Here is a 27,406-nt window from a genome sequence, read left to right on the forward strand (position 1 = left end):
CTAAACCTGTAAACTGAAAACTACAAATTATTGAGAGAAATGGAAGACAGAAATAATTGGAAAGAAATCTTTATTTCTGGATCAAAAGAGTTGTTAAGATACCAGCTCACATATCAGAACAGATCTCAGGGTCCAGAAATAAACCTGTACATACACAATTTTTAAAAAAAGATGCAACGGTAATAGAACACAGAAAGAATAGCCTTTTTAACAAATGGCGCTGTTAAAGTTGGATCTATAGGACCTGGAAAGGAAAACAAAAGTGAACTTGGAAGCATACCTTGTAGCATAAACAAAAAGTAACTCAAAATGGATCATAGACCTAAGTGTAAAACTTAAAAACTATAACTCCTGGGCATTCTTATACAGATGAAAAAAAAATAAATTGTGACCTTAGTGGGAAGAGTTCAACAGATGCAACACTAAATAATAAACAGATGGGATTTAACCAAAATTTTAAAGTTTACTCTTGCCAGGTACAGTGGTACACATCTGTAATCCCAATCACTCAGGAAACTGAGGCAAGAGGATCACAAATTCCAGGCCAGCCTGATCAACTCAGCGAGACTCTGTCTCAAAAAGAGAATGAGGATGTGGCTCAGTGGTTTAGGTGCCTGAGTAGAATACACAAGACCTTAGATTCAATCCTCAGCACCTGGGGGTCGGGGAGAACAGAATGCGCACCCACTCATTTCACATAAGAATACTGACACCAAACCTGGGTCTGGTGACCACTGTGTTCCAGCTTCATGTGGTTTGCATGGTCCTTTAATTGAACCTGAGTAGTCTATGACTGTGCTAATGGAATGTAGCACCACGCCCAGCCTTCCAAAAAACAGCTCCCACTTCCACTGTCTAAATTGTGAGGACCTTGAGCTGCCAGGTGAAACCTGCCACTTTTGAGAACAATATGAGATCACACAGATAAAGTGAGCCATCCCAGCCAGGCCACCATCAGAAGGCAATGTTGCAAGCAAGTTCTGTAGAACTGCCAAGCTGAGCCCACTCAAGTCACAGAAATGTGAGAAAATAAAATAATGTGGTTTAAAGCCACCACATTTCAGGCGATTTGTTTCAAAGGAAGAGATAACTCAAAACACTGACAAGGGCCGGGCACAGTGGAACACACTGGTAATCCAATTGCTTGGGAGGCTAAAGCAGGAGGATCATGATTTCAAAGCCAGCCTCAGCAACTTAGCAAGGCCCTAAGTAACTCAGTGAGACACTGTCTCTACATAAAATATTTTAAAAAGGCTATGGATGAGGCTCAGTACTTCTGGGTTCAATCCTCAGTACCTAAAAAAAAAAAAAAACACAAGGCACAGACACACACACCCATGAATATAGTTCCATTCACTTTACAAACAAAAACTTGAAAACAAATGACAAAACAAATAGGATTGTACTCCACCTACAGTACAGCTAATAATGGCCACACAAGACAGTTAATATTTAATAAAAAAAGGAAACTTAACCTACTATTTTTCTTTCTTTCTTGTTTTTTGTGGTGCTGAGATTTGAACCACGGAGCTATATCCTCAGCCCTTATCTTCGATTTTCTACATTGTACTGTTTTTACTTTTTTAACCTCTATACATATTACCTTTAGAAGAAAAAAATGATTTATGTTTAAAATTCCAGTCACAATTACAGAGAGTCTGTCAATATAAATTGATACAAATACCACAATTTTGATTTTTCAACTGATATTCATTAATTTCACATAAGGACTCAGGCTGGGTGGCTAACCCCCTATTTTGAGATGGTGAGTGAGCATCAGTCTTACTGCTTTAGAAAGAGACAGAAATTGGGGCTAGAAAAGGGAAATTTGCTGGAAATAGCAATATCCATAGTGTCCTTCCTCTCTTCTTCGCAAATAATCATACAATGAATTAGTATGCCATTACATTATTACAGATCTTGACATTTTATTTTTAGAAAATCATCTTTATTCAAGTGATTTAGAAACATGTATTCCAGAAATTTGGACCCCTGGCATACAAATTACATATTACCTGAAAACACTCAAGATTCATAAGGATCTGCCTTCTATCTGTACAGCCATGAAACTCCCTTTATTTTAAAGAGATTCAAACTTATGAATATTTATTTATTTTCATTTATAAAAACATACTGTAACAAAAATGAGAATGTTTTTATTATAGAAAGAACTTTAAAAAAAATTTTTTTTCAGGGGGGTTACCAGGGATTCAACCCATAGGCACTTTATCACTGAACCACTGAACCAAACCACATCCACAGTCTCACTAAATTGCTTAGGGCCTCACTAAGTTGCTGAGGCTAGCCTTGAACTTGTAATCCTCCTTCCTCAGCCTCCTGAGTAGCTGGGTTTACAGGCGTGTGCCACCACCTATGGCCAGATACAGCTTTTTTCCAGAAAGGAGCAGAAGGAATGGTATATACACAGAAACAAAGGTCCTTAATACACCTTGGCCAACTATTCCTTTTTTTTCTTTTTTTAAATACATTTTAGGTATTGGGAATGGAACCCAGGACCTCCCATGTATGGGACAAGCATTCTACCATTAAACAAACCCCAGTTCTTTTTGGTTATCTTACAGTTATCTGTAAATTTTAAATCCAAGAGGAAGGTGCAGGGAGGAGCAGTTAAAGTATAGACATTTTTGTGGAATGTGTTCAGCCTCATCCTTGGCAAAGCCTCCCCATGTGGTCACCATGAGCCACAGTCATGACAAGACACAGTTACGACAAGACATGCTCCAGAACTCCTTGTCTGATCAACTGCTCACACTTCCATCGAGGCAAAAAGTGCTACAGAGGAAAGGGAGTAAAAGGAAGAAGAGTAAGAAAAGTGACTTGAGAAAAAATTTTAAATTACATTTTTTAAGTAGTACTCTTGATATATATTTATCCTCATAAATGCCTTTCCAATTACATTTTGCATCATTAAAATGCAGCAGTTGATTATGTTTTGTAAGCTAAGTAATGAAAAGCTAAACTTTATTTGTTGTTATAATCAACTAAAATTGATACCACTTGTAGCTATAGTGAATCAAAACTACTCAAGAAGCAAAATGTAATTTCAGTGACACTGCACTGGACATCCTACCTCACAAACCCAAAGGCCTTATGAAAGACCTCTGAACCAAATTCTTCCAAACCAGTCATGGGGACACAAAGACCAACTACCATTATCTAAAAAATGCCTTCCATATTGTCAAGTATTAAAGAACTTATGGTAAGAAAATGTTTTCCTATTAATGTTTACATTATATAGATGATGTACACCACAGATTCTATGACAATTTTAGATATAGTCTGAATTATTGATTGTTTGGAACTTGCAATACGCTTGCCTCAGTCTCCCAAGTCACTAGAAATACAGGCATGTGCTATCATGCCCACCAAAACAGTTAAGATGATAAATTTTATGTTTTATATATTTTACTATAATTTCTTGTTCAGTGATGAGGACTGAACCAGAGACATGGTAGCCAAGACCTCTATCACTGAGCCACATCCTTATCCTGGTATGACATTTTAGAAACCCCTTGCATCAAATAGTTGATAATAAGTTTCAAATACAGTTATGTTTTTATGTTAATGTCTCTATTTCTACAGTAGAGGGAAAGATGATAGCTGGTAGACAAAATGTTAAAAGTATCAAAAGAGGAAAGCTTTGTTTATATGTCCACAGGAGCAGATGAGTGTTCCAAGGAATCATTGCCTGAGCACATAGCAGACAATCAGAAATAAAGCCTAAGAAACAGATTCAACCACAGGACAGTTTGGGGATGAAGTGGTATCTTTACACTTACATATCTTGCTTTCTGAGGACACCTTTGCTCTTACTACAACTTCCTGCTGAATCCTCTAGAAATCCAGTCTTTATTATGACAGCATGAATTTATCACTTGATTTTGACTCACTGGTACATACCTCTAAGAGTTATGGGAATGAAATTGCTTTAACAACCAAAGATTTTATGGTACCCTTAAAATCTATCTTTAAAATATTCAATCTTTGTTTTAGGAGGCAATTACTGTAAAGTAACAGTAAACTAGACCAACTCACCTTGTTAGGGAAATAAGCCTAAGAATTATGTGACCTGAAACATTTTTTTGCTCCTGGGCTTAGTCAGCACCAGTGACTTTTGGTATCCTTAGACTTTCAACTGGTCAGTACCAAGATGACAGGTAACAAAGAAAAAGCGGCTCTCATAAAAGCCACAAATATCACTCATATACTGTGATTTCACAAAATGGGAATAGCATAAAAATAAACTTAGTTCATGTGAACCCATCAAATATGAAGACTGTTAAGGAAACATGCTTTATGAAGAAAAATTTAGCTCCAGTTATAATTTTACAACTTCAATCTTTCCCTATTAAATTGTTATATTAGCCAGGTACAGCCCACACCTATAATCCCAATGACTCAGGACACTGAGGCAGGAGGATAACAAGTTTGAAGCCAGCCTTAGAAACTTAGCAAGACCCTGTCTCAAAATAAAAATTAAAGGGGCTGGGATATAGCTGAATGATAAAATGCTCCCAGGCTCAAACAGAAAGTTATATATAAATTACTAAGAAATTCTTCATCTATGTCATTATTGTTTGCCAAATAATTAGGAAAATGATTGCATGGGAACTTTTTTTTACTACTTATAATTTGAAGACAGAAACTAAATCCAACATTTTAATAGCCCCAGATCATGATCTACTGTATACCTAGCATAAGGCCCATAAAAATAATTTCCCTGGAAAATGCTTAATATTAAATATGTTTAGAAAAAATAAACATAATGCCTAAAGTATAGGTGATCACAAGATGATATTTATTTTGCTACTGACTCTACATTTCCACACTCAATACTCTTAACAAGATTCAAGGTAAAATATCTAATGACAAGAAATACCTGGCTGTTTTTTTTAAGAAGGACCGAAGTGCCATCATCATCAACTTCAAATTCCCCATAGTCTTTTAGACACCGCACCTAAAAGGAAAAAGAAAACACAAAAAACCTGATACTTTATCTAAATTTTTTGGTTTTTTCATTCTTTCTTTAAGATGTTACCCAGGATGATTCTGAACTCCTGGACTCAAGTGATCCTCCTGCCTCAGCCTCCCAAATGGCTGACACTACAGATTCATGCCACTGTACCCAACTTAAAATATTTAATAGGTAGTAAACAAGAAGAAATCAGGCAATACCTGAATACCTACAGAGTAAAATATTAGGCTTTCCATCTGTTTCCTTTCTGTATACTTGGGTCTGGTGCTACTACTGTGATATTCTCATGGTTCTAATTGTCCTGCTTTGATAGGGAAAAAGAAAACTGGCAAAATCTCTGAATGTGTATGTGTATTAATGTTGAAAGCAAGAACATCCAGGGAGCTGAATAAAGAGGATATCATTGGATCCTTTCCCCTCTGAAAATCCTGAAAAAGTAAGCTTTTGAAATATCTACCTACCAAAAGTTTAGATCTCCTCCAGACTGATTCTTGTAGATCTCACCCATAAAATTTTTTTTCCATATGATTTATTTTTACTTTTTTTTAGTCACACATGACAGCAGAATGTATTTTGACATATAATACATACATGGAATGTACATGCATCAATCATATTGTCTATTCTATTCTGCTGTCCTTCCTATCCTCCCTACTCCTCCCCTCCTCTCCCATCCTTTCTGTCTATCCAATTTAATGTGACACACTTTTTTTTTCTTTTTCTCATCACAACATCATATATGTATTCTGTATAACAATGAGGTTCTCCTTCCATCTTCTGTGCAACTTCCCTTCTCCCTCTTTTTCCCTCCCACCTCTCTTCCCCATTTAGTGGTGGTCTTCTTCTCATGTTCTTCCTCCCTATCCCATTTTGAGTCACCCCCTTATATCAGAGAAGACGTTCAGCATTTGTTTTTTAGGGACTGGCTAACTTCACTTAGCATAATCTGCTCTAATGCCATCCATTTGCCTGCAAATGCCACGATCTTGTTATTTTTTAGTGCTGAGTAATATTCCATTGTGTGTTGGGCTGGGGATGTGGCTCAAGCAGTAGCACGCTCGCCTGGCATGCGTGCGGCCCGGGTTCGATTCTCAGCACCACATACCAACAAAGATGTTGTGTCCGCGGAGTACTAAAAAATAAATATTAAAAAAAAATTCCATTGTGTATAAATGCCACATTTTTTAATCCATTCATCTATTGAAGGGCATCTAGGTTGGTTCCACATTCTAGCTATTGTGAATTGTGCTGCTATAAACATTGATGTGGCTGTGTCCCTGTAGTATGCTCTTTTTAGGTCTTTTGGGTATAGTCCGAGAAGGGGAATAGCTGGATAAAATGGTGGTTCCATTCCCAGTTTTCCAAGGAATCTCCATACTGCTTTCCAAATTGGCTGCACCAATTTACAGTCCCACTAGCAATGTATGAGTGTACCTTTTTCCCCGCATCCTCGCCAGCACTTATTGTTGTTTGACTTCATAATGGTTGCCATTCTTATTGGTGTGAGATGGTATCTTAGAGTAGTTTTAATTTGCATTTCTCTGATTGCTAGAGATGATGAGCATTTTTTCACGTATTTGTTGATTGACTGTATATCCTCTTCTGAGAATTTTCTGTTCAAGTCCTTGGCCCACACACCCATAAAATTTTTATCAATACCTGAGAATAGGACAGAGTTTGCCAAATGTCTACTTTTAGAACAGATTATTCTAATCTCCTCTGGTCATCAGACTTCCCTAGGAATTCTTAGTGTACACCATGAAGGAATAGATGCAGCCTCACATGACAAGAATTGGGAATAGTTCCTGTTTGAAAAAGTGTGGTAGCCTTTTGATAATCACCTTTAAAACTGTAAAGAGACACTGAAAATAAGCAGGACAGTTTTCCTCCTCTATAAGAACACAGACTAGTATTCATTCTTAAATTCTAGGACTGGCTTCAAAACACTGCTACTGCTGGGCACAGTAGCACACACCTATAATCCCAGTGACTCAGGAGGCTGAAGCGGATTCCCAAGTTTGAAGCCAGCTCAACAACTTAGCAAAGCTTTAAGCAACTTAACTGAGACCCTGTTTCAAATTTTTAAAAAAGGGCTGGGCACTTAGCTCAGTGGTAAAGTACCCCTGGGTTCAATCAATTCCCAGTACCAAAAAACAAACAAGAAAGAAAAGAAAAAATGTTGTTTCCTTCCAGTAAAGCCAACTTAAGTGTCTCATACTTTTCCAGATAATTTCACCATGTCCTATGATTACTCCAGAATCTTACCAAAGTATTTTAACCTTGAAATACTATTCTAAAAAATCTCCACCACCTCCTATTTATTTCTTTAAGCAGACTTTTATTTTCCTCTTTGGATGGAGAGAAGATTGCTGGGGATTGAGTCAGGGGCCTTATGTGTGTTAAGCATAAGCTCCACCACTGTACTACATCTCCAGCCCTAGACTGGACAAAAAAATCCACAGCAAACATATCAATTGTGAAGGACTGAAATCTTTTCTGCCAAGTTCAGAAACAGTGTACAAATGCTCACTTTTGTCACTTATGGAAAACCTTGAACACATTCAAAAGTAAAAAAGACTAATGATACTCCATATTCACTTCAACTAGCTTAAACAATTAACATGTGGCCAAACAGGTTTCCCTCCTTCACTTTTGAATTATTTTCATATCTATTACTAGAAAATAAAATTCTTTTTAAAAACATAATCACATTACTATCTCAACACTTTTTTAATATCTTGAAATAGTCATTAAATATCCAATGTCCCCAATTGTCTCATGATTTTTTCTTAAGTTTCTAGATTGAAATCAGAATTCACTTAGTTACAAAATGGGTTTTTTTTTTGTTTGTTTGTTTGTTTTTTGGTCTTAATGTATAAGTTTCCCTCCCTCTTTTAACTTTTTTTTTCCTTCCTCCTGGCAATTTATCTGTTGAAGAAACTGAGTGGGTAGTTTGATGCATCTTGCAACAATCAAGATTTTGTTGTGGATTTTGGTGGGTCATTTACCATGATCCTCTTCCTGAATTTCCTATAAACTGGAAGACAGGTCTAGAGGTTTTTTTTTTTTTCAGACAAAGTTTTGTATTTTGGCATTTCCTGTACTTCCTCTTATAAGTGGTCCTTTGTGGATTTTAAAAATTATCAGTGGGTCTAAGTGTTATCCATAACTATCCATCATAAAAGTCCAACTATTCACATAAAGATTAAGTAACTATTTTCTTCTAGCATTAGGGTTACAAAATGGCATTAGGTCTATCTTTTATTCCTACTGCTTTTGTTAACTGGAATTATATAACAAGTTTCCCTCATAAACTCTGGTGCTTCCCTGAGATAGTCTGTATTACTAATTTATGGCCTTTCAAAATGACTTTGATCCTTCATTCTCCAACAGGACTACATAATCACTTCCATATGTACAAGAAAAAGCACTTGGCAAAATTCAACACCTTTTCATGACAAAAACACTTAACCAACTAGGAACAGAAGGAAACTATGTCAACATAATAAAAGCCATACACAAAAAAATCCACTGCAGTAGCCAGGTGCAATAGTACACACCTGTGATCCCAGCAACTCTGGGGCTGAGGTAGGAGGATTGCCAATTTGAGGCCAGTCTCAGGACCTTGTGCCCTATCTCAAAATAAAAATTTTAAAAACGGGGTGGGGATGTGGCTCAATAGTAGAATGCTTGCCTAGAATTCATGAAGCCCTGGGATCAATTCCCACCACCACAAAATAAGTAAATCAGTTAATTAATTTTAAGGGCACTCGCCTTAGCATGTTCGAGGCCCTGGGTTTGATCCTCAGCATCACACAAAAATAAATTAATTAATTAATTAAATAAATAAATAAGGGCCGGGGTATAAATCAGTGGCACAGCACCCCTGGATCTGATCCCCAGTAATGCAAAGGAAAAAAAAAATCCATAGCAAACATATCAATTGTGAAGGACTAAAATCTTTTCTGCCAAGTTCAGAAATAGTGTAAGAATGCTCACTTTTGTCACTTCTGTTTAATATGTAATTGGAAGGTATAAATGAGTAATTGGGCAAGAAAAAATAAAAGCATCTAAATTAGAAAAAAGTTCAGCATGGTAGTGTTCTTCTGTAATCCCAGCTGCTAAGGCAGAAGGACCACAAATTCCAGATCAGCCTCAGCAATTTGGCAAGATCCTGTCTCAAAAAACAAACACCAACAGAAAGAATTAATTATTTCTATCCATAGATGATATGACTGTACATGTAGAAAACCTTAAAGATCGCTTCAACACACACAAAAAACTGTAACTAGTGAATGAATTTAGCAAAGTATCAGGATACACAGACAACACACAAACCTCAGTTCCATTTCTATATACCAACAGTGAAAATATGAAAAAGGAAATTACAAAAATAATCCCATTTATATAACATGAAAAAGAATACAATACTTAGGAATTAACTAAGCCAGGGAAATGAAAGGCTTGTCAATGAAAACTATTAATCACTGCTGAAAGAATTTAAAGAAGATAATAGTAAGTGAATATATCACCCATGTTCATGAATTAGAAGATACAATATTAAGAGGTAAACAGTACTCAAACCAATCTACAGAGTCAATACAACCCCTATTAAAATCTCAATATAACTTTTATAAAAATTTCAAAGATATATTTTGGACAAATAAAAAAAAAAATCAATCCATAAAATCTCTAGAGACCTCAAACAGCCAAAGCAATCTTGAAAAAGAACAAATTTTAGGGACTCATTTCCTGATTTCAAAACCTACTACAAGGCTTTAATAATTATATTATTATTAAAAAATAGTCATAGTTCTGGCATAAAAACACACACATAGCAATGGAACAGAATATAAAATAAACTCTTTTTAATATATACTTTTTAGTTGTACGTGGACATAATATCTTTATTTTTTTATGTGGGCTGAGGATCAAACCTAGTGCCTTACATGTGCTAGGCTGAGCCACAACTCCAGTCCCCAAAATAAACTCTTGAATGGTCTTATGAAAAGGGTACCAAGACCATACAATGCAGAAAGAAAATCTTTTCAAGAAAGACGTACAAAAGAAGAAATGTTGGAGTATTACATAACACCAAATACAAAAATTGACCTAAAGCACAACTCTTCGAAAACTTAGGGCAGAAGCTGTACAACTTTAGATTTGGCAATGATTTCTTGGATATAGCACCAAAAGAACAAGCAGCAACAACAACCACAGACAAACTGGACGGCATGAAGCTCCAATCTTTTGTACATGTGAAAAAAGTACTAACAACTTAAAAAGGTAATTCACAGAATAAGAGAAAATATTTGCAAATCATATATGTGAAAAAGGATTACTATCCAGACTATAGAGAACCTAAAACTCAACAAAAATGTAAACTCAATTCAAAATGGACAAAGAACCCTGAAAAGATATTTTTCCAGACATATAAATAGCCAAGAAACGTGAAAAGATGCTCAACATCACTAATTATTAAAGAAATTCATCTCAAACCAAAAATGAGATAACATTTCTCACAAAAAATTATGGGTGACCATAATTTTTTAAAAAGGGAAAAATATGATAGAAATTTTGGTGAGGATGAAGAGAAATTGAAACCTTACGTGCATTATTAGGAGAATGTAAAATGGTACAGCACTTGTAAAACAGTACGGCAGTTCCTCAAAGTTTAAACACCATGTGACACAGCAATTCTATTTTGGGGTATACACCAAAAAGAAATAAAAGCAGGGTCTCAAATTGTGTGTATGTGTGTGTGTGTGTACGTTTACTGAAGATGAAAGCCAGGGAATCGCCACCACTGAGAGTGCACTGAGATACATCCCCAACCCTTATTTTTAAACAGGGTTTCACTGGCCCAGGCTGGCCTCAAACTTACAAACCTCCTCCCCAATCTCCCTGGAATTACAGTATCCATCAATGGATAAATGGATAAGGAATATGGTTTACCCATAAAATGGAATATTACTTTAAGTAAGATCTAAAAAAGGAAAGAAATTCTGACACATGCTACAAAATGGATGAATCTTGAAAACATTATGCTACACAATAAGCCTGTCACAAAAAGACAATCACTTTATGATTCCACTTCTATAAGAAACTTAATAGTTAAAATCATAAAGACAAAGTAGGGGCTGGGGTTGTGGCTCAGTGGTAGAGTGCTCACCTAGCATGAGTGAGGCACTGGGTTCGATCCTCAACACCACATAAAAATAAAGATATTGTGTCCACCTAAAAAAAAAAAAAAAAACTAAAAAATAAATATATTAAAAAAAAGACAAAGTAGATGGTGGTTTGCAAGGGCTAGGAAGAGAGGAGATTTGGGGTATTACTGTTAAGTGGGTTTAGTTCCAGTATTATGAGGCAAAAAGAAATCTCGACATGGATTGCACAATATTATGAAAGCATTTAATACTTTCTGAACTATATACTTAAAGGATAGGTAAGCCGGGCATGATGGTACACACCTGTAATCCCAGCAGCTTGGGAGGCTGAGGCGGAGGGATCACAAGTTCAAAGCCAGCCTCAGCAATTTAGGGAGGCCCTAAGCAATTTTTGAGAGCCTATTCCAAACTAAAAAATAAAAAGGGCTAGGGATGTGATTCAGTGGGTACAACCCCTGATACCAAAAAAGAAGATGGTTAAGATGATGAAATTTATGTTTTGTATATTTTAGTGCAATAAAATAGGGGGAAAAGTTTAAAAACCAAACAGAAATAATTCCTATTTGTCTATCAACTTAAAAGATAGGTTCATTTGTTTCACTGTTTTCAAAATTTAGGGATTCCTCTGATCCTTGGCATCTCCACAGGTAGGGGTGGAGGAGGTGGAATAGGGACTGGGTTTCCATTTTGATTAAATTTTGTTTTCATAATAAGTAAAACATTCATATGGTTCCAGAGATAAAACTATAAAATAAAGTATGGTCACAGAATTTTAGCTGTTTTATTGCTACCATCCCCATATTCGTCACCCAACTTTATTGGTTTGGGCTTATGCTTCCTTTATTTTTAAGTAGCAGCTAACATGTATTCATTCATATCCCTCTCCCTCACCTTAGACAAAAAGAAGCACAACCTATACATTAAAAAATGTACATACTAGGTGCAATGCCACACGCCTCTAATCCCAGTGGCTCAGGGGCTAAAGCAGGAGGATCATGAGTTCAAAGCCAGTCTGAGCAAATCAGCAAGGTCCTAAGCAACTTAGTGAGACCCTGTCTCTAAATAAAAAGGGCTGGGGATGTGCTCAGTCATTACGCACCCTTGGGTTTAATTCCTGGTACCAAAAAAAAAAAAAAAAATTTTATACATACTTCAATATATAAACTTTTTGGAGGTTTCATATCCTGTGTGATGTCCAAACCTTCATCTCCTCCCAGTGACCTCATGTAGGTAGCAAGAGACTTTTTATACTGATTAAACCACTCTATCTGCAAATATAAATACAGTCATTTAATAAAGTTATAAGAAAACTTGCACAAATTATACACTCAGCCTTTCAGAAACAGCATATACATCCCAATGTAGATCACTATTACGGCCATTCATTCATTTTACACTGCAATTATTGATTGCGTTCTATGAACCTGGCACTGTTGTGGATACTTAGGAGGGAACATTCAACAAAATGACAAAAATCTCTGCTCTCAAAAGTTTATACATATTAATCAGAAACCTATATTTATGATTGGAAACATCATAAAAACAACATTTCAGAATTACAAACACAATTATAAAATAGCATTGATGCTATTAAAAAGTGCTTGAGAAAACAACCCAAGTATGCATCAACCGATGAATGGATATATATATCCACACAATAAAACAGTATTCAGTCATAAACAGAAATAAAGTTCTGAAACATTTTTTACCACACAGATGAACCTTGAAAATTTAAACTAAGTGTAAGAGGTAGAAGGCTATATATTGCCATGATTCTACTCATGAAAAACCCACAAGTAGGCAAAGAGACAAAAGTAGATTGGTGATTTCTAAGTACTGAAAGGGAGAAACTATGGAGTAACTGATGAAGAATACATGGTTTCTTTTGGGGGTGAGGAAAATATTCTGGAAAAGAATGATAGTAATGGATATACAATCCTGTAAGTATGTTGAAAATCAATGAATTTTATACTTTAAAAAGATAACATTGTGGTATAAGAAAGGTATCATAGGGCTGGGGATATAGCTCAGTTGGTAGAGTACTTTCCTTGCATGTTCAAGGCCCTGGGTTCAATCCCCAGCACCACAAGAAAAAATAGAAAAAGAAATGGATCTTGGTAATCTATTATTTAATTTTTTAAAAATCTGTTAAAGGTATATTAAGAATTGTATTGCAAAAAAAAGGAAAGTTCTTGTATAATGGCATAATTTGGCGTGAACATACTTTATATACAGAGTTAAGAAAAATCGTGCTATGAATGGATAATTATGAATGTAATGCACTCAACTATTGTCATGTATGTAAGAAATTTTTTAAAAAATCTGTTATCCAAAAACCATTGAAATGAAAGAAGATCTAAATATACGGAGTGTATACCACATTAACAGATCAAACAATTCAATATTGTAATTATGTCAAATGATCTATATGTTCAACTCGGTCTCAAAAAATTTGAAGGTAGGTGCAGTAGAGCATGCTTGTAATCTAGCGGCTCAGGAGGCTGAGGCAGGAGGTTTGTGAGTTCAAAGCCAGCCTCAGCAAAAGCAGAGTGTAAGCAATGTTGGACCCTGTCTCTAAATAAAATATAAAGCAGGACTGGGAATGTGGCTCAGTGATTGAGTGCCTGAGTTCAATCCCTGGAACTCCCCATCCCCTCAAAAATGACAGACTGAATCTAAAATTACACAGGAATGTAAATGGTCAATAGTTGAAATACCTGAAAAAGAACAAGATGGGAATGCTTGTTCAGACATTATGATAAAGTAATTATAACACTGTAATTGGTGCTAGGAGAGAAGAAAGAACTCTCATCCAAAATCCACAGATACAGAAATATACAATTTATGTCAGAGGTGGCACCATGCACAGAGTAGGTGGATCCAGGAGGATCTTTTTATTTATTTATTTATTTTTGGCGGTGCTGGGGATTGAACCCGGGGCCTTATGCATGTGAGGTAAGCACTCTACCAAATGAGCTATATCCTCAGCCCCATACATTTGCTTTTCTTTTTCTTTTTTTCCAGGAGGATCTTTTTCATAAATGGTACTAGGTGATCTCAATATCCCCAGTACAAAAAAAAAAAAAAAAAAAAAAAAAAACCACCATAAAACAAAACAAAACAAAACTAAACTAAAAGAGCCTGGGGATAAGACACCTTTGGGCAAAATCCCTAGCACAAAAATAATAAATAAATAAATATGTCCTACAGGCTAAACCAAGAGGTCTCTCACGCCAAGTGGGCATTAGGCAATATCTGGTGATATTTTTGATTGTTACAACTTGGGAGAGGAGAGCACTGCTGGCACCTGGAGAATAATACCCAATGGTTGCTGCTAACCCCCCGCCAATACTAAGGACAACCCCCAATGATTATTCAGTCAAAAATGACTACTGAGATTAAAACACCTTGGAATTGAGTGACCACATAATGTATATTGTGCATATAATTTAATATACAAAGAATCCAAGACACTTCTGAAAATGAAGAAGTAATATAAGTAATGATAACAGGGTAACAGGTATAAACTAGGACATATATTCCCACATGGAAATTCCATTCCCAGGTATTCAGCAGAAATGCATACTTATTGCCATATTACAAGAATGTTCATAATAGCATTATTCATTACTGTGAAAAGCTAGAAACAGTATCAACAATAAATTGCAGCCCCTACTCAGAATGGAATAGTATATGGCAGTGAAAAAGTCAAAATGCTGTATGAATAGAAAGTTCAAAAATAAACAACACTAAGTTACAGTGTTTAGGGATGCATGCTTAGGTGGTAAAATAATATTTTTTAAAGCAAGGAAGTGATTAGTCTGCACAAATGTCAGTGGTGACATGGGGAGAAGGGATGCAGAGCTTCTAAGTTGATGTCTTTCTTGAATAGGGTGATGGATTCATGGGTATTTCTTGGTGACACATTATGAAGCTCTTTATCTTCTTTTGTACATCTCTCTGTATGTATATGTGTATGTATGTGTGTTACATATAAATTTCATAATACAAAAAGCGAAATGGATTAAAAAGATTCAGAAGGGTTAAGAGAGGATGTATGTGGTAAAACCTACATTATATTTTAAATCATGTTTTATTTTGATGAAAAACTTTGAGATGATTCCAAACAAGTCAAACATGGATCTTTCCAACTTGTTTTTTCCTGGAGTGTCTCTACTGAGGACAGCAAAATATAAGGGACTCCAAAGAGAAACAAAAAGTGAGAAAAAAAAATAATACAAAGTTGATTTAACTTCACTCCCGGATGAAAGAGCAATGCAGAATATATACATTACTTCCATAAAAGAACATACTGACATTGTCACAAAATACTTGTTTATGGAAAAATATTAATATAAAAAAATAACCTATTTTCATTACCTTTCATGTTAGTGACCGATACAGACCTATAGATTTTATAGTTAAAAACAAGGTTAGGAGATCAAAAGCTACCGCATAAAAGATTTTACTATTTTGAAATCAGATGAGAATATTTTTATGTCTTAACCATATATGCACTGTACAATGAAGAAATTGGGCCAAGTGCAGTGGTTCATGCCTATAAGTTCTGTTATTCATGAGGCTGAAGGAGAAGAACTCCAAATCTGAGGCCATCCCGGGCAACTTAAAGAGGACCATCTCAAAATAAAATCTCCAGCTTGGTGGTAAAGCCCTTGCCTAGCATTTACAAGGTCCTGGGTTCAATCCCCAGTACTACTTAAATAGTTTTTGGTGCTGGGTATTTAATCCAGGGGTACTTTATCACTGAGCCACATCATCAGTCCTTTTTATTTTGAGACAGGGTCTCACTAAGTTGCTGAGGGCCACACTAATTTGCTGAGGCTGGCCTCCACTTTATGATCTTCCCATTTCAGCCCCCAAATTTCTGATTACAGATATATGCCACTGCGACCAGACAGAATTTTTTTTAAGATGAAGAAACTGGCTGGCTTTTGTTTGCATACTTGGGAGATAACTTCTAAATCCATAGAATTTTTCAAATAATAGAAGTTTCTTGTCATTCATAGTAATTTCTGATAATATGTACTAATGAGGTGACTCATGGAGGACCTCTGGATAATTTGTACTAACAAGATGACTCAGAGAGGGGGTAGCTAATCCAGAAAGATTACCATGTTATTAGATATGGGCTTTTGGCCTCTTGATATCAGTTTGACCTCTGGGGAAGGTAGTAGGGATTCAGACTGAGCTCAATCTTAGTACCAGTGATTCAGCCAGTCATTTTCTGGAATGAAACCCTAGCACTCTGGATACCAATGCTTATATGAGCTGCCATGGTAGAGAATATCCCATGAGTACTACTATTATACCTAAATGTATTAGAAGGGTGTTAATTTCTGACAGGGAAAAGATGCCAGAAGGTTCAAGTCTAGGACCCTCTTAATCCTCACCCTGTGAGCCTCTTTTTTGGGCTGATTCTGATTTTGTGTTCTTTTTTCTCTAGGACATTTAAGTTTTAAGCATAGTGGTTTCCTGAGTTATATGAGTCACTCTGGAGAACTGCTGAACCTTAGGAGATAGTGATACCTCAGACTCTGGCACCTTAGGATTTGTGTCTGGTATCTGAAGTGAGAGCAGTGTTGTGGAAGATTCTGTGAAATCTAGTCTAACTCCAGGTATTTAGTGTCAGAAGTCATTGCAACCTTGTAACAAGTAGATACTATGAACTTCATTTTGTAAATAAGAGAATTTAGGCATGGAGAGAGGTCAAGTTGCTTGCCAAAGATTCGACAGTTAGTGGAGAACCACTAACTGGATTTGAATCCAAGTCTGCCTGACTCCAATCCTGTGGCCTTAAATACTGAGCTAACTCTGTCCCTAAGTAACTGGATAAATTAAGAATTTCATTTATAATATGAATTTGTAATATTGTTTAGAAAGTGTGTATGTGTGGTTGGGTATAGTGACACACTCCTGTAATCCCAGAGACACAGGAGGCTGAAGCAAGAAGATAGCAAGTTCAAGGTCGACCTCTGCAATTTAGCAAGGCCCTAAGCAACTTAGTAGACCCTCTCTCAAAATATAAAATAAAAAGAACTGGAAATGTAGCTCAGTTGTAAATCACTCCTGGTTTCAATTCTCAGTAACAAAGAAAGAAAGAAAACTGTGTGTATGCACTTGCCTATGTACACATATATACATAAACATGCATATATTTTATGGAAAACACCAACTAATAACACCAGTTTTTAAACCCCACTAATTGATCACTTATAAATCACATAATGGAATTCTATTTTGCTGAGTAATAACAGAGTTTTCCAGATAGCATTTAGAATTATTCCCTACCACATATTTTTCCATCACAGTATACACAAAATAATGTCAAAACTTGCCTAAGAACAGATATTAAAAACAAAAGGAGAAACAACCCTATTACAGAACAATACCACAAACTCTGCATTTTCATAAAATTTGAACAATGCAAACTTACTTCTTCAGCAGACATGTGAAATCGTAAAGCACTTGGCAAAACACTGCCATATTCCCACCTGAGAGCTCTAATTCGAAGCAATCGGTCATACCTACAACATATAGAAGGAATTAGACAGTATAAGAATTAAAGGGGGAAATTAGAAGTTGTTCTGATAAGGATAGACTCAAGATTCACAACAGCCTAAATAAAATATACTTGTTTCTTGATGTAAACAAGCCAATTATAAGAAGGTATCTTTGAAACAATGGAACAAACATGCAGATGGACTGAACAGATGCCATGAAGACATTGTTCACTCCTCCAGTTGTGACACCATACAGTGGTTATAAAGGTCCAAATGATCCTTATTTTTTACTTTCACTTTTTTTATATTTTGGTACTAAAGATTCAACTCAAGGTGTTTAACCACTGAGCTATGCCCCCAGGCTGTCCCCTTTTTTAAAAAATTTTTTGAGATGGAGTCTCACTAAGTTGTTTAGGGCCTAGCTAATTTGCTGAGGCTGGCTTGGAACTTGTGATCCTCCTGCCTTAGCTTCCTGAGCCATTGGGATTACAGGTAGCGCCACCATGCCCAGCCAATTCTTATTTTTTAGAGAAATAAGAAAAACATTAAAGATACTAAAATAGTCAGTGGTAAAGTGCATAATATTCTAAAAATGTATATGATGAAGTACTATGGCAAAATATTAAAAAGACATAAAGGTACTGGGGATGTAGCTCAGTTATAGAGTGCTTTCCTAGCATGTGTGAGGATATGTCCCATCCCAATATTGCCAAAAAAATTAAAAATAAAATAAATTGACCTAAGGGGATATGATGACTCTGAGGGTTTATTAATCTTCTTCCTTTAATGAATATTACAATTTTTCATAACAAATTTTTAAAAATAGAAAAAGAGAAGATTTAGAATATTTATAAAGAGACAAGAGATAGCCAGGCACAGTGGTACATATCTACAATCTTAGCAACTCAGGAGGCTAAGACAGGAGGATACCAAATTGGAGGCCAGCCTCAGCAACTTACCAAGATCCTGTTTCAAAATAAAAAATTTAAAGGCCTGGGGGTGCAGCTCTGTAGTACAGCATCCCTGGGTTCAGCCACAGTACTGCAAAAAATGTTTTTAACAAAGAGAGACAAATCTAACATTCCCTGCTATCCATTTGGAAAGGTTATCTGGAAAACCAAACCACACAGAAAACCCTCTAGGTTCCTTCCATCCCAAATAAACAGTGAGAAACTTACAAGTAGGCAACAGTGCAGCGTCGATTTCTTAACAGAGAACAGTGCCGAAATTTAATAGTTGGTATCAAATCACCTCGTCCACCCAACTTTGCTTCATTTCTGATAAGAACATTAAAAGAACAAAATGTATATATGGGTATGTTACCATATTAGTAAAAATTCCAAAGCCAACAACTACTAACTTAAATGCTTGGGTTTTTTTTGTTTGTTTGTTCTGGGTTATTTTGTGGTGCTGGGGATCAAACTCAAGGCTTTGTGCATGCTAAGCAAGCACTCTTCCACTGAGCTACACTTCCCACCCCACAAATTGTCCAAATACAAGGAAAAAGGAAACTATTTCCTTATTGGACCAAGGACTGCTAGACCACCTCCAAAATATCTTTATTTTTCTGTTCACTTTTACTAACTCCAGGTCACCTCTCCAGTCACCTAGATAACCAATGTGCCTCCCTCTCCTCTTAGCTTCCCCAGGAGCTGTGCGCAGGACAGCCAGGATAGTTTCTTAAGACACAAATGAGTCACCACCCATCCACACTTAAAAATTGCATTTGGTGTCACCCTCTGTTCCTTACTAAGTAATCAGTGCCTCAATAAAACCACTTCTCCTTTAGGCCTCAGCTGAAATGTCTCTTCCTTAGAATGGCCCTGATTCCTCAATCTAAGTTGTATCTTCTTTAAGTGTCTCCCAGCCCTCTGTTGCCTTCTTTCACAGAATGTCTCCCAATTTGGTATGTCTGTATTTAATATTTATCTCTGCACTAGACTAAGAGTCACAAGAACAGGAATCTGGACTATGTCAATTACGAGGCAAATACTGGGGCCATTTGTTGGCATATCCTTTTTCAGTGCATATTTGTTGAATGAATTAATGAATGTCATTTGCTGCAACTCTGCTGAGGTTCAGTTCCTCATTCCATCTATAAAGATTTTTCTGTTATTTATCCTAATACTCAGAAATGGGAAAATGCTCCTATCATTTGTGTGCCCCACAAATCTTACCAGCATGCCACTGATTTCTATATCAAACTAACTCATAAAAACATTCTACCTAAGCCATTCTACTTGGGCTACACTCTATAAGGCCAAAGAGAAAATCTCATGTCACAGAGATAGATGTCTCTCTAGATTTAGATCTTGGCCACCTCAATTTTGATCCAGCACTTTATGTCACTGGAACCTGTGAAGTTTGTCACATAGCCCAGATTCCTCGTTGTTCCAATTAGCATGTTCAGATCTAAATATTCTATGAAACTAGAGGCTTCTCTTGACCTACTAAGCTGTAGTCCTCTGTTACATCAGTTCTCAGTGAAGTCCACTCAAGCTATCAGAAATCACTTGCTATTAGTGCCAATTTTACAAATTATTCCTCAGTCAAATTAAGGCATCTATTAATGAAAACAGTGGAAACTATATATTTCACTTTGTTATGGTTTTTATTTGCTTGTGTCTCATCTTTTTAACTCTGCCTTAATTCCTTTTAACTCAATATATATTAGTCAAACCACAATAATTTTTAAATATCTACCACTTACCAAGCAATGATCAACACAAATCCATCTATGTCCTGGCTCTGTGTTAACTTGTACAGTTAGGGTATGATCAGGCTCACAGAGAATTGGAAAAAAAAAAAAAAATCCACATCCCCAAAACTGACATAAGCCAGGCATGATGGCACACACTGGTAACCCAGTGACTCATGAGGATTGCAAGTTTGAGGCCATCCTTAGCAACTTAGTGAGGCTCTGTCTCAAAATCTCAAAATTAAAAAAAAGGCGGGGGCTGTGCATGTAGCTTAGTGGTTAAGTGCTCCATGGTTCAATCCCTAGTACCAAAAAGGAAAACAAAAAACAAAAAAAACATACACTCACAAAAAAAAACATGATGTAAGATTATATGACTTCAACTTCTTAAATTGTTTTAAAATATCAAAACTTACACATCAGACTGGTTTTGTTCATATAAAGCTTTCATTTCCTCCAGAACTTGTCTGATTCCATCCTCCTAAAACATATAAACTGATATTGATACAAATTCATTTATTTCTCTACCAAACCTGTGACAATATTGTTTGTACTATATTGATCTTTGATTTACAAACCTTACAAAAAAAAAAAACAATAGGATGGCCGTGGTAACAAATAATGTTAACTGGATATCCCCATGAAAAAACAATCCACTGGCTCATCAAAAGTTAAAAAGAATTACTATATGATCCAGCAATTCCACTCCTAAGTACATATCCAAGCAAACTGCAAACATGTTCCCACAAAACAATGTACAGAAATGTTCTTAGCAGCATTATTCATAATAGTCCAAAAGAAGAAACAACTCAAAATGTCCACCAACTGATAGATGAATAAACCAAATGTAGTATAAACCTTCAATGGAATATAATTCAGCCCTAGAAAGAAATGAAGTACTGATAGATGCTACAACATGGATGAATCCTGAAAACTAAATGAAAGACACCAGACACAAAATAAAAAGTATTGTTATGGCTCCACTTATTCAAAATATTTAGCAAAGACAAAGTCATATAGACCCAAAATAGTTTAAAGGTTACCAGAAGCTGCAGAAAAAGGGAAACTGGTACAATTATTGCTTAATGGTAAAAGAGTCTCTGTTTGAGGTGATAAAAAGGTTTTGGTAATAGTGGTAATGATTGATGACAATGTAAATATAATTAATGCCATTAAAGTTCACAGTTAAAATGGCTTTATATGGCTGGGCGTAGTGGCACAAGCCTGTACTCCCAGTGGCTTGGGAAGTGGAGGCAGGAGGATCTCAAATTCAAAGCCAGCCTCGGCAATTCAGCAAGTTTTGCTAAGCAAATCAGTGAGACCTTGTCTCTAAATAAAATACAAAATAGGACTAGGGATGTAGCTCAGTGGTAGAGTGCCCCTGACTTCAATCTTGGTACCCAAAAGAAAATGACTTTATATGTGTACATCTTACACAGTGAAAAAAATGTAAAGGCTCAATTAAAAGGAATGAATTACTGAAACCATACAAAATAAGTATAATCTCAAATATATTACACTAATCTAAAAAAGGCCAGGCACAAAAGAGTGTATACTATGTAATACCATGTAGCCCTTTACAGAAAAAGTTTGCCAGTTCCTGGATGTGGAATCCAGCAATATGCAGAAAAGGAGAAATATAACCTGTAGAGAGAGAAAGCAAATTTGTGGTTGCCAAAGGCTATAGCAGGGAGGTTGGCTACAAAATAAAACAGTGGTGGGCTTTACAAAATGGTGATCAGGGTACTGGTTATAAAGTATACATTTGTCAAAATTTGTAAAGTCTATTAAACTGTATGTTTTATTATATATAAATTATATCTCAGGCAGGTGTAGTGGCACCCACCTATAATCCCAGCAGCTTGGGAGACTAAGGCAGGAGGACTGCAAGTTCAAACCAGCCTCAGCAACTTAGTGAGGCCCTAAGAAATTTAGTAGAGACCCTGTCTCAAAATAAAAACTTAGTAGCAAACAAACAAAAACCCTCAATAAAAATGAATGCAAAAAAATAATAATAGAAAGAGACTAAGGAGATATGACAGCTAAATTCTTATTTGGATTCCTAAAACAAATAAATTAGTGCTGAAACCAAAAAAAAAAAATTAATGCCAAACTATGTATTTGTGCAGTGATGGTTCAAATTCTTCTTATATAAGAAATCTGTACATTTAGGCACCTTGGAATCAAAAGAGTATACAATAAATCCCATATTTTAAGAAACAAATAATAATAATAATAATAGTCCTACAGAAGCAATAAGGCATGCATAACCAAAGCATGTAAATTATTATTTACTGAAAATGGTCTTTAAAGGGTTAATTACCCCACCCCAAAAAAGTACTTTAAGTTTGTACTACAAGAATAAGAAGACCAAAGGAGTTTTCCTACCCCCACCCTGGAGCAGTTTTTTTTTTAACTTTCTATTAAATAAAATATTAAATTTCATGAATGTTACACAGTAACTCTGTGAACAATCCAAAGAAAAGATTCCCATTTGTTTTCCCAATCTATTCTTAGGGCCAAAATATATGTATTAGCATAAATATTTTTGGTAGAATATGAAATAACAAAGCACTTGCCTAGTATGCACAGGCCCTGGGTTTGATCTCCAGCACTGCAAATAAAACTTTTGATATACCACTACACAACTACTTAACCTACTCAAGATATAATTCCTGATAAAAATTTAAGCAAGAGGCTGTGGATATAACTTAGTTGGTAGGTTACTTGCCTCGCATGCACAAAGCCCTGAGTTCAAGTCTCAGTAATACACACATACACACACACACACACACACACACACACACATACACACATAAAATGTAAGCATGACTTTTACTTTCTCTTTTAGCATCTAATTTTTTAAAATTATGGGAAGGTTTGATTTATAAAAACTCAATATTTTTATAAACAAATGTTATTTTAAAACATTGTACAACTATATATCTGTAGGTATACAAAAGCCAAATATGAAATAATTCTTTGAAATATACGCAAGTTTTCAGACTTTAAGTTTTATCTATAGAGGAAATTACATCTATTCTGTGCGCAACTCAGACTATAAGCTTCCAACAGCTCAAGATAATAGTCTTTCATTTAGGGTACTCAGGATTGAACCCAGAAGCACTTAACCACTGAGCCACATTCTCAGCCCTTTTTTATTTTGAGACAGGGTCTTGCTAAATTGCAGGTGCTGGCCTCCTCCTGCCTCAGCCTCCCAAGTTGCTGGAATTACAGATGAGTGCCATCATACCTGACCCCAAGATAATATTCTTAAAAACATTTTTTTTTAGCTGGGGGCGGGGGTACTCTACCACTGAATTATATTACCAGACTTTTTAAAATTTTTTTGAGATAAGGTCTCACTCAGTTGCCTAGGCTGGCCTGGAACTTGTGATCACCCTGCCTCAGCCTCACAGGTTCACTGTGATTATGGGCTGAAAACATACTTTTTTAGGGGGAATAAATTCAGTTCTGCATACCGAAAGGTAGTAATCATTTTTTAGTTTGCTGAATACAGCACCCAACCACAAGTGATTCTAGAATAAACAAGGCAAAGCCTCTGCTCTGGCTGTCAACTACCTGGTATGGGAGGAATGAAGAGATGATTTTTTTTTTTTTTATTGAGACAGGGTCTCCCTATATTGCAGAGGTTGGTTCTGAACTTGTAATCCTCCTGCCTCGCCCTCTGAGTAGCTGGGATTATAGGCATGTACCACCACATGATTCTTGAAAGACTGCTGCATCTCAGATCAAGTACTGTCTTCTCCCATTCAGCTGTGTCTGAGGCCAGTCTCTACAGACTCAGTCTTCCAGGCACCTCCCTAGCAGGTGTTTTAGTCAGTGAAAGGCACTAATGAGCAAAAGATAACAAAAGATACTCTCACAAATTAAGACCTTAAAGATAGTGATAGTCACTGTCTTCACATTACAGCTTCTAAGACTCTGGCCCCCTAAACCAACACTTTAATCTTAAACTTTGAATAAAAAGCCAGGCATGGTGGTGCTTACCTATAATCCCAGTGACTTGGGAGGATAAGGCAGAAAGATCAAAATTTTGAGGCCAGCCTGAGTAACTTAGGGACACTGACTCAAAATCAAAAATAAAAAGGACTGGGGACATAGCTCTGTGATAAAGCACACCTGGAATCAATCCCCAGTACCCACTCTGCCCAAAAAATTGAGTAAAAAGAGTTAAGATTAACCAATCATACTAGCACACACCTGTAATCTAAGCAGCTCGGGAGGCTGAGGGAGGAGGATCCTGAGTTCAAAGCCAGCCTCAGCAACAGTGAGGTGCTAAATTACTTGGTGAGACTCTGTCTCTAAATAAAATACAGAATAGGGCTAGGGATGTGGCTCAGTGGTTGAGTAACCCTGAGTTCAATCCCCGGTATCCCCCCCTCCCCCAAAAAAGAACTAAGACTAAGAAGTGTATGAAGAGCCAGGTTCCAAGGCCAGCCCACCAGCACCTGTTTGGACACTTCTCTGCCTCTTTGGGCCCCATTTCCTCATATGTAAGATAACCTCCACAATAACTAGTTCTATGATCCAGTATGGAGCCAAATTTTAGAGCCTACACACATTCCAGCATCTTTGCTCAGTTTTGCACTATTGTCTCCTCACTTTTTAAATGAGGTAACCTTACTTTTTTTTTTTTTTAGAGACAGGGTCTCACTGAGTAAAAAGACAGACATGGTAAGGCTTAGCGCCTCATTTTTGATGAGGCTGGCTTTGAACTCTCCATCCTCCTGTCTCAGCCTGCCAAGCCCAGGCAAGCGCCTCTGAGCCCTGCATGAGGTAACTATTCTAAATTGAAAAAGAGATTATAATCTAAGAAGCCTGAGTTCAAGTTGAGGCTCTGCCTCCAATGTGCTCTAAATTGAGACCAGTCCCTTAACTCTGATCCATAATTTCTCTTGGTTCAGTTTCCTCCTTTGTAAAATGGTGTAAGTGTAAAAACTAGGACATTTTTTTTTGCCTGGGGATTGAACCTAGGGCCAAGGGCCCAGTCCCAGACTAGGTGCTCTTTATTGTTCAAAACAAAATTCATTACCTTTTCCCAAAAGGAATTCATTTTTAACTTATGGTTTCCTATTACCCGAAAATCTTTCCAAGATCCTGGCCCATTCATTATCCACCCCATTTCTACCCATTTTAATAATACAGATCCTGTTTGTCTCAGTTACTGATTTTAGTGCCACTGACTTGACAATTTAAAGTACACACATCTGTCACCTGACCTACTGTAATCACACAAACAATCTTTCTGTCCCCATTTGGTCTTCTCTTCAATCCATCCCCCCATACTGTTGCCATAATTACCCTCAAAATACAAAAAATTATTCACCTGACTAAAATCCTCTGCCAGCTTTCAAAACACACATTATGAATGAATACTTAACTATTCTAGACTGCAAATCCACCTTTACATGCCCTTTCAGTCACCTTTGCAATGTAACCATGTGTCTTTGTATTACCATATCCTTCAGCTAGAATGCCTCAATCCCTTCTGAATGTAACCTCATCCTTAAAGATGATGTGGCTCAAAGGTACCCTTTTGTGGGCTGGGGCTGTAGCTCAGTGGCAGAGGGCTTGCCTAGCATGTGTGAGGCACTAGGTTCCATCCTTAGCACCACATAAGAATAAATAAAGGCATTTTGTCCATCTACAACTACAAAAAATAAAAATAAAAATTTTAAGTACCCTTTTCTAGTCCCACCCCCACCAGTTTACTTTGTGATTCTCCTTCATGTTCCTTACCTATAATTCGTTGGCACCACTTATCACACTGCATATCATTACCTCTATGCCCCTCTCCCAGAAGAATGTGTCCTGGCATCCACACTATGGCTGCCCTAGGATAGGGGAGGAGGTCAAGCACAGCATTTAGAGTGCAAGCTCTGGAGCCAAAATGCCATGACTAAAAACCTTACTTTAGTTCTTACCTGCTATCACCTGAACAAGATACTTAATCTTTTGCCAAGCTTTGGCATATGTAGCTAGAAAAATGGGGGGGGGGAGATTGTTGAAACCTAAAGGGTTTATTATTTGGACGTGATGATGTAGGTCAACGGCTTGGCACCCTGCCTTAGGGAGCAATTACAGAAAAATAAGAATAATCACATTAATAATAGTTATAGTAACCCTAGTGGAAATAAAATTAACAGCAACCACTGACTCTGCTTTACTGTATGTCAGGCATTGTTCAGACACCCTCATTGCACGAGCTGGTTACTATCATCATCATTCCCATTTTTGCAGAGAAAATTGATAACAAGAAAGCTTGAATAACTGCCCCACAACCAGAATCTCAGGCTCTTTCAGAAGCTGTCCTGCCCTCTGCCCTGGTGCAAGGGATTCTCGGGCATGCTAGGCAAACACTCTATGAGCTACATGCCAAGCGCTGCAGGCCAGCCTTTTAGTTACATTTCGCTGTCGGAGTGGACAGCAAATGCTAGCTCACTATCAGGCAGAAAGTAAATATTTGGTTAAATAAAGACACTGCGGCAAAACTACACAATGAAAAGTACTCAATTATACTCAAGTGAGGAAATTCACTAAGCAGCTGGGAAATAAAAGCATGAATACTTTGTGTTCCCTCTTATATTTTGCTGTGCCGCGTTCCAAAAATTTATCACGACTTGGTTGCTAACCACGTGGGAAAGTAAATCCTCCAGGTGAGATGCAGGGAAGAACTGCAAGGAAGCCGTCCAGGCCCCGCCCCTTTCAGGTCTAGACCGCCGTCCTCACATTGAAAGCGGGTAGCTGCCCTTCTGGCGCGCGGTGCAGCTCACGAACCAGCTCCACAGCTTTTTCGCAGAACATGACGGTCCCTCGGGCTCGTCAAGGTTTCAATCCAAACAGTCGCAGGGGTCTCGGCTTCCGCGTACCTTCTGTTCTGCACACCACAGTTTCAGCTCTTTGCCTCTCCCTCTGCGACACGCTTTGGCGCCAAACAAGCCTAGCCAATAGGAACGCGTGGCCAAATCTTCTGCCCTACGGCAGCCGAAGAGGGACA

At 36.9% G+C, this 27,406-nt stretch overlaps 1 protein-coding gene across 1 annotated transcript; it reads right to left on the reverse strand.

Moving 5' to 3' along the window:
* Positions 1-53: 53 nt before the first annotated feature.
* Positions 54-27,406, reverse strand: Gins1 (GINS complex subunit 1). The gene is made up of 7 exons (XM_005334581.5): positions 27,139-27,406; positions 20,802-20,866; positions 18,866-18,964; positions 17,621-17,711; positions 12,318-12,434; positions 4,901-4,978; positions 54-2,793 (listed from the first exon to the last, which is right to left on the reverse strand). Exons 1-7 carry the CDS (start codon positions 27,211-27,213, stop codon positions 2,725-2,727), a joined length of 594 nt encoding a protein of 197 aa, XP_005334638.1. The 5' UTR covers positions 27,214-27,406; the 3' UTR covers positions 54-2,724.

This window comes from Ictidomys tridecemlineatus, chromosome 5, assembly GCF_052094955.1.
Source record: "Ictidomys tridecemlineatus isolate mIctTri1 chromosome 5, mIctTri1.hap1, whole genome shotgun sequence".
Taxonomy (NCBI): Eukaryota; Metazoa; Chordata; class Mammalia; order Rodentia; family Sciuridae; genus Ictidomys; species Ictidomys tridecemlineatus.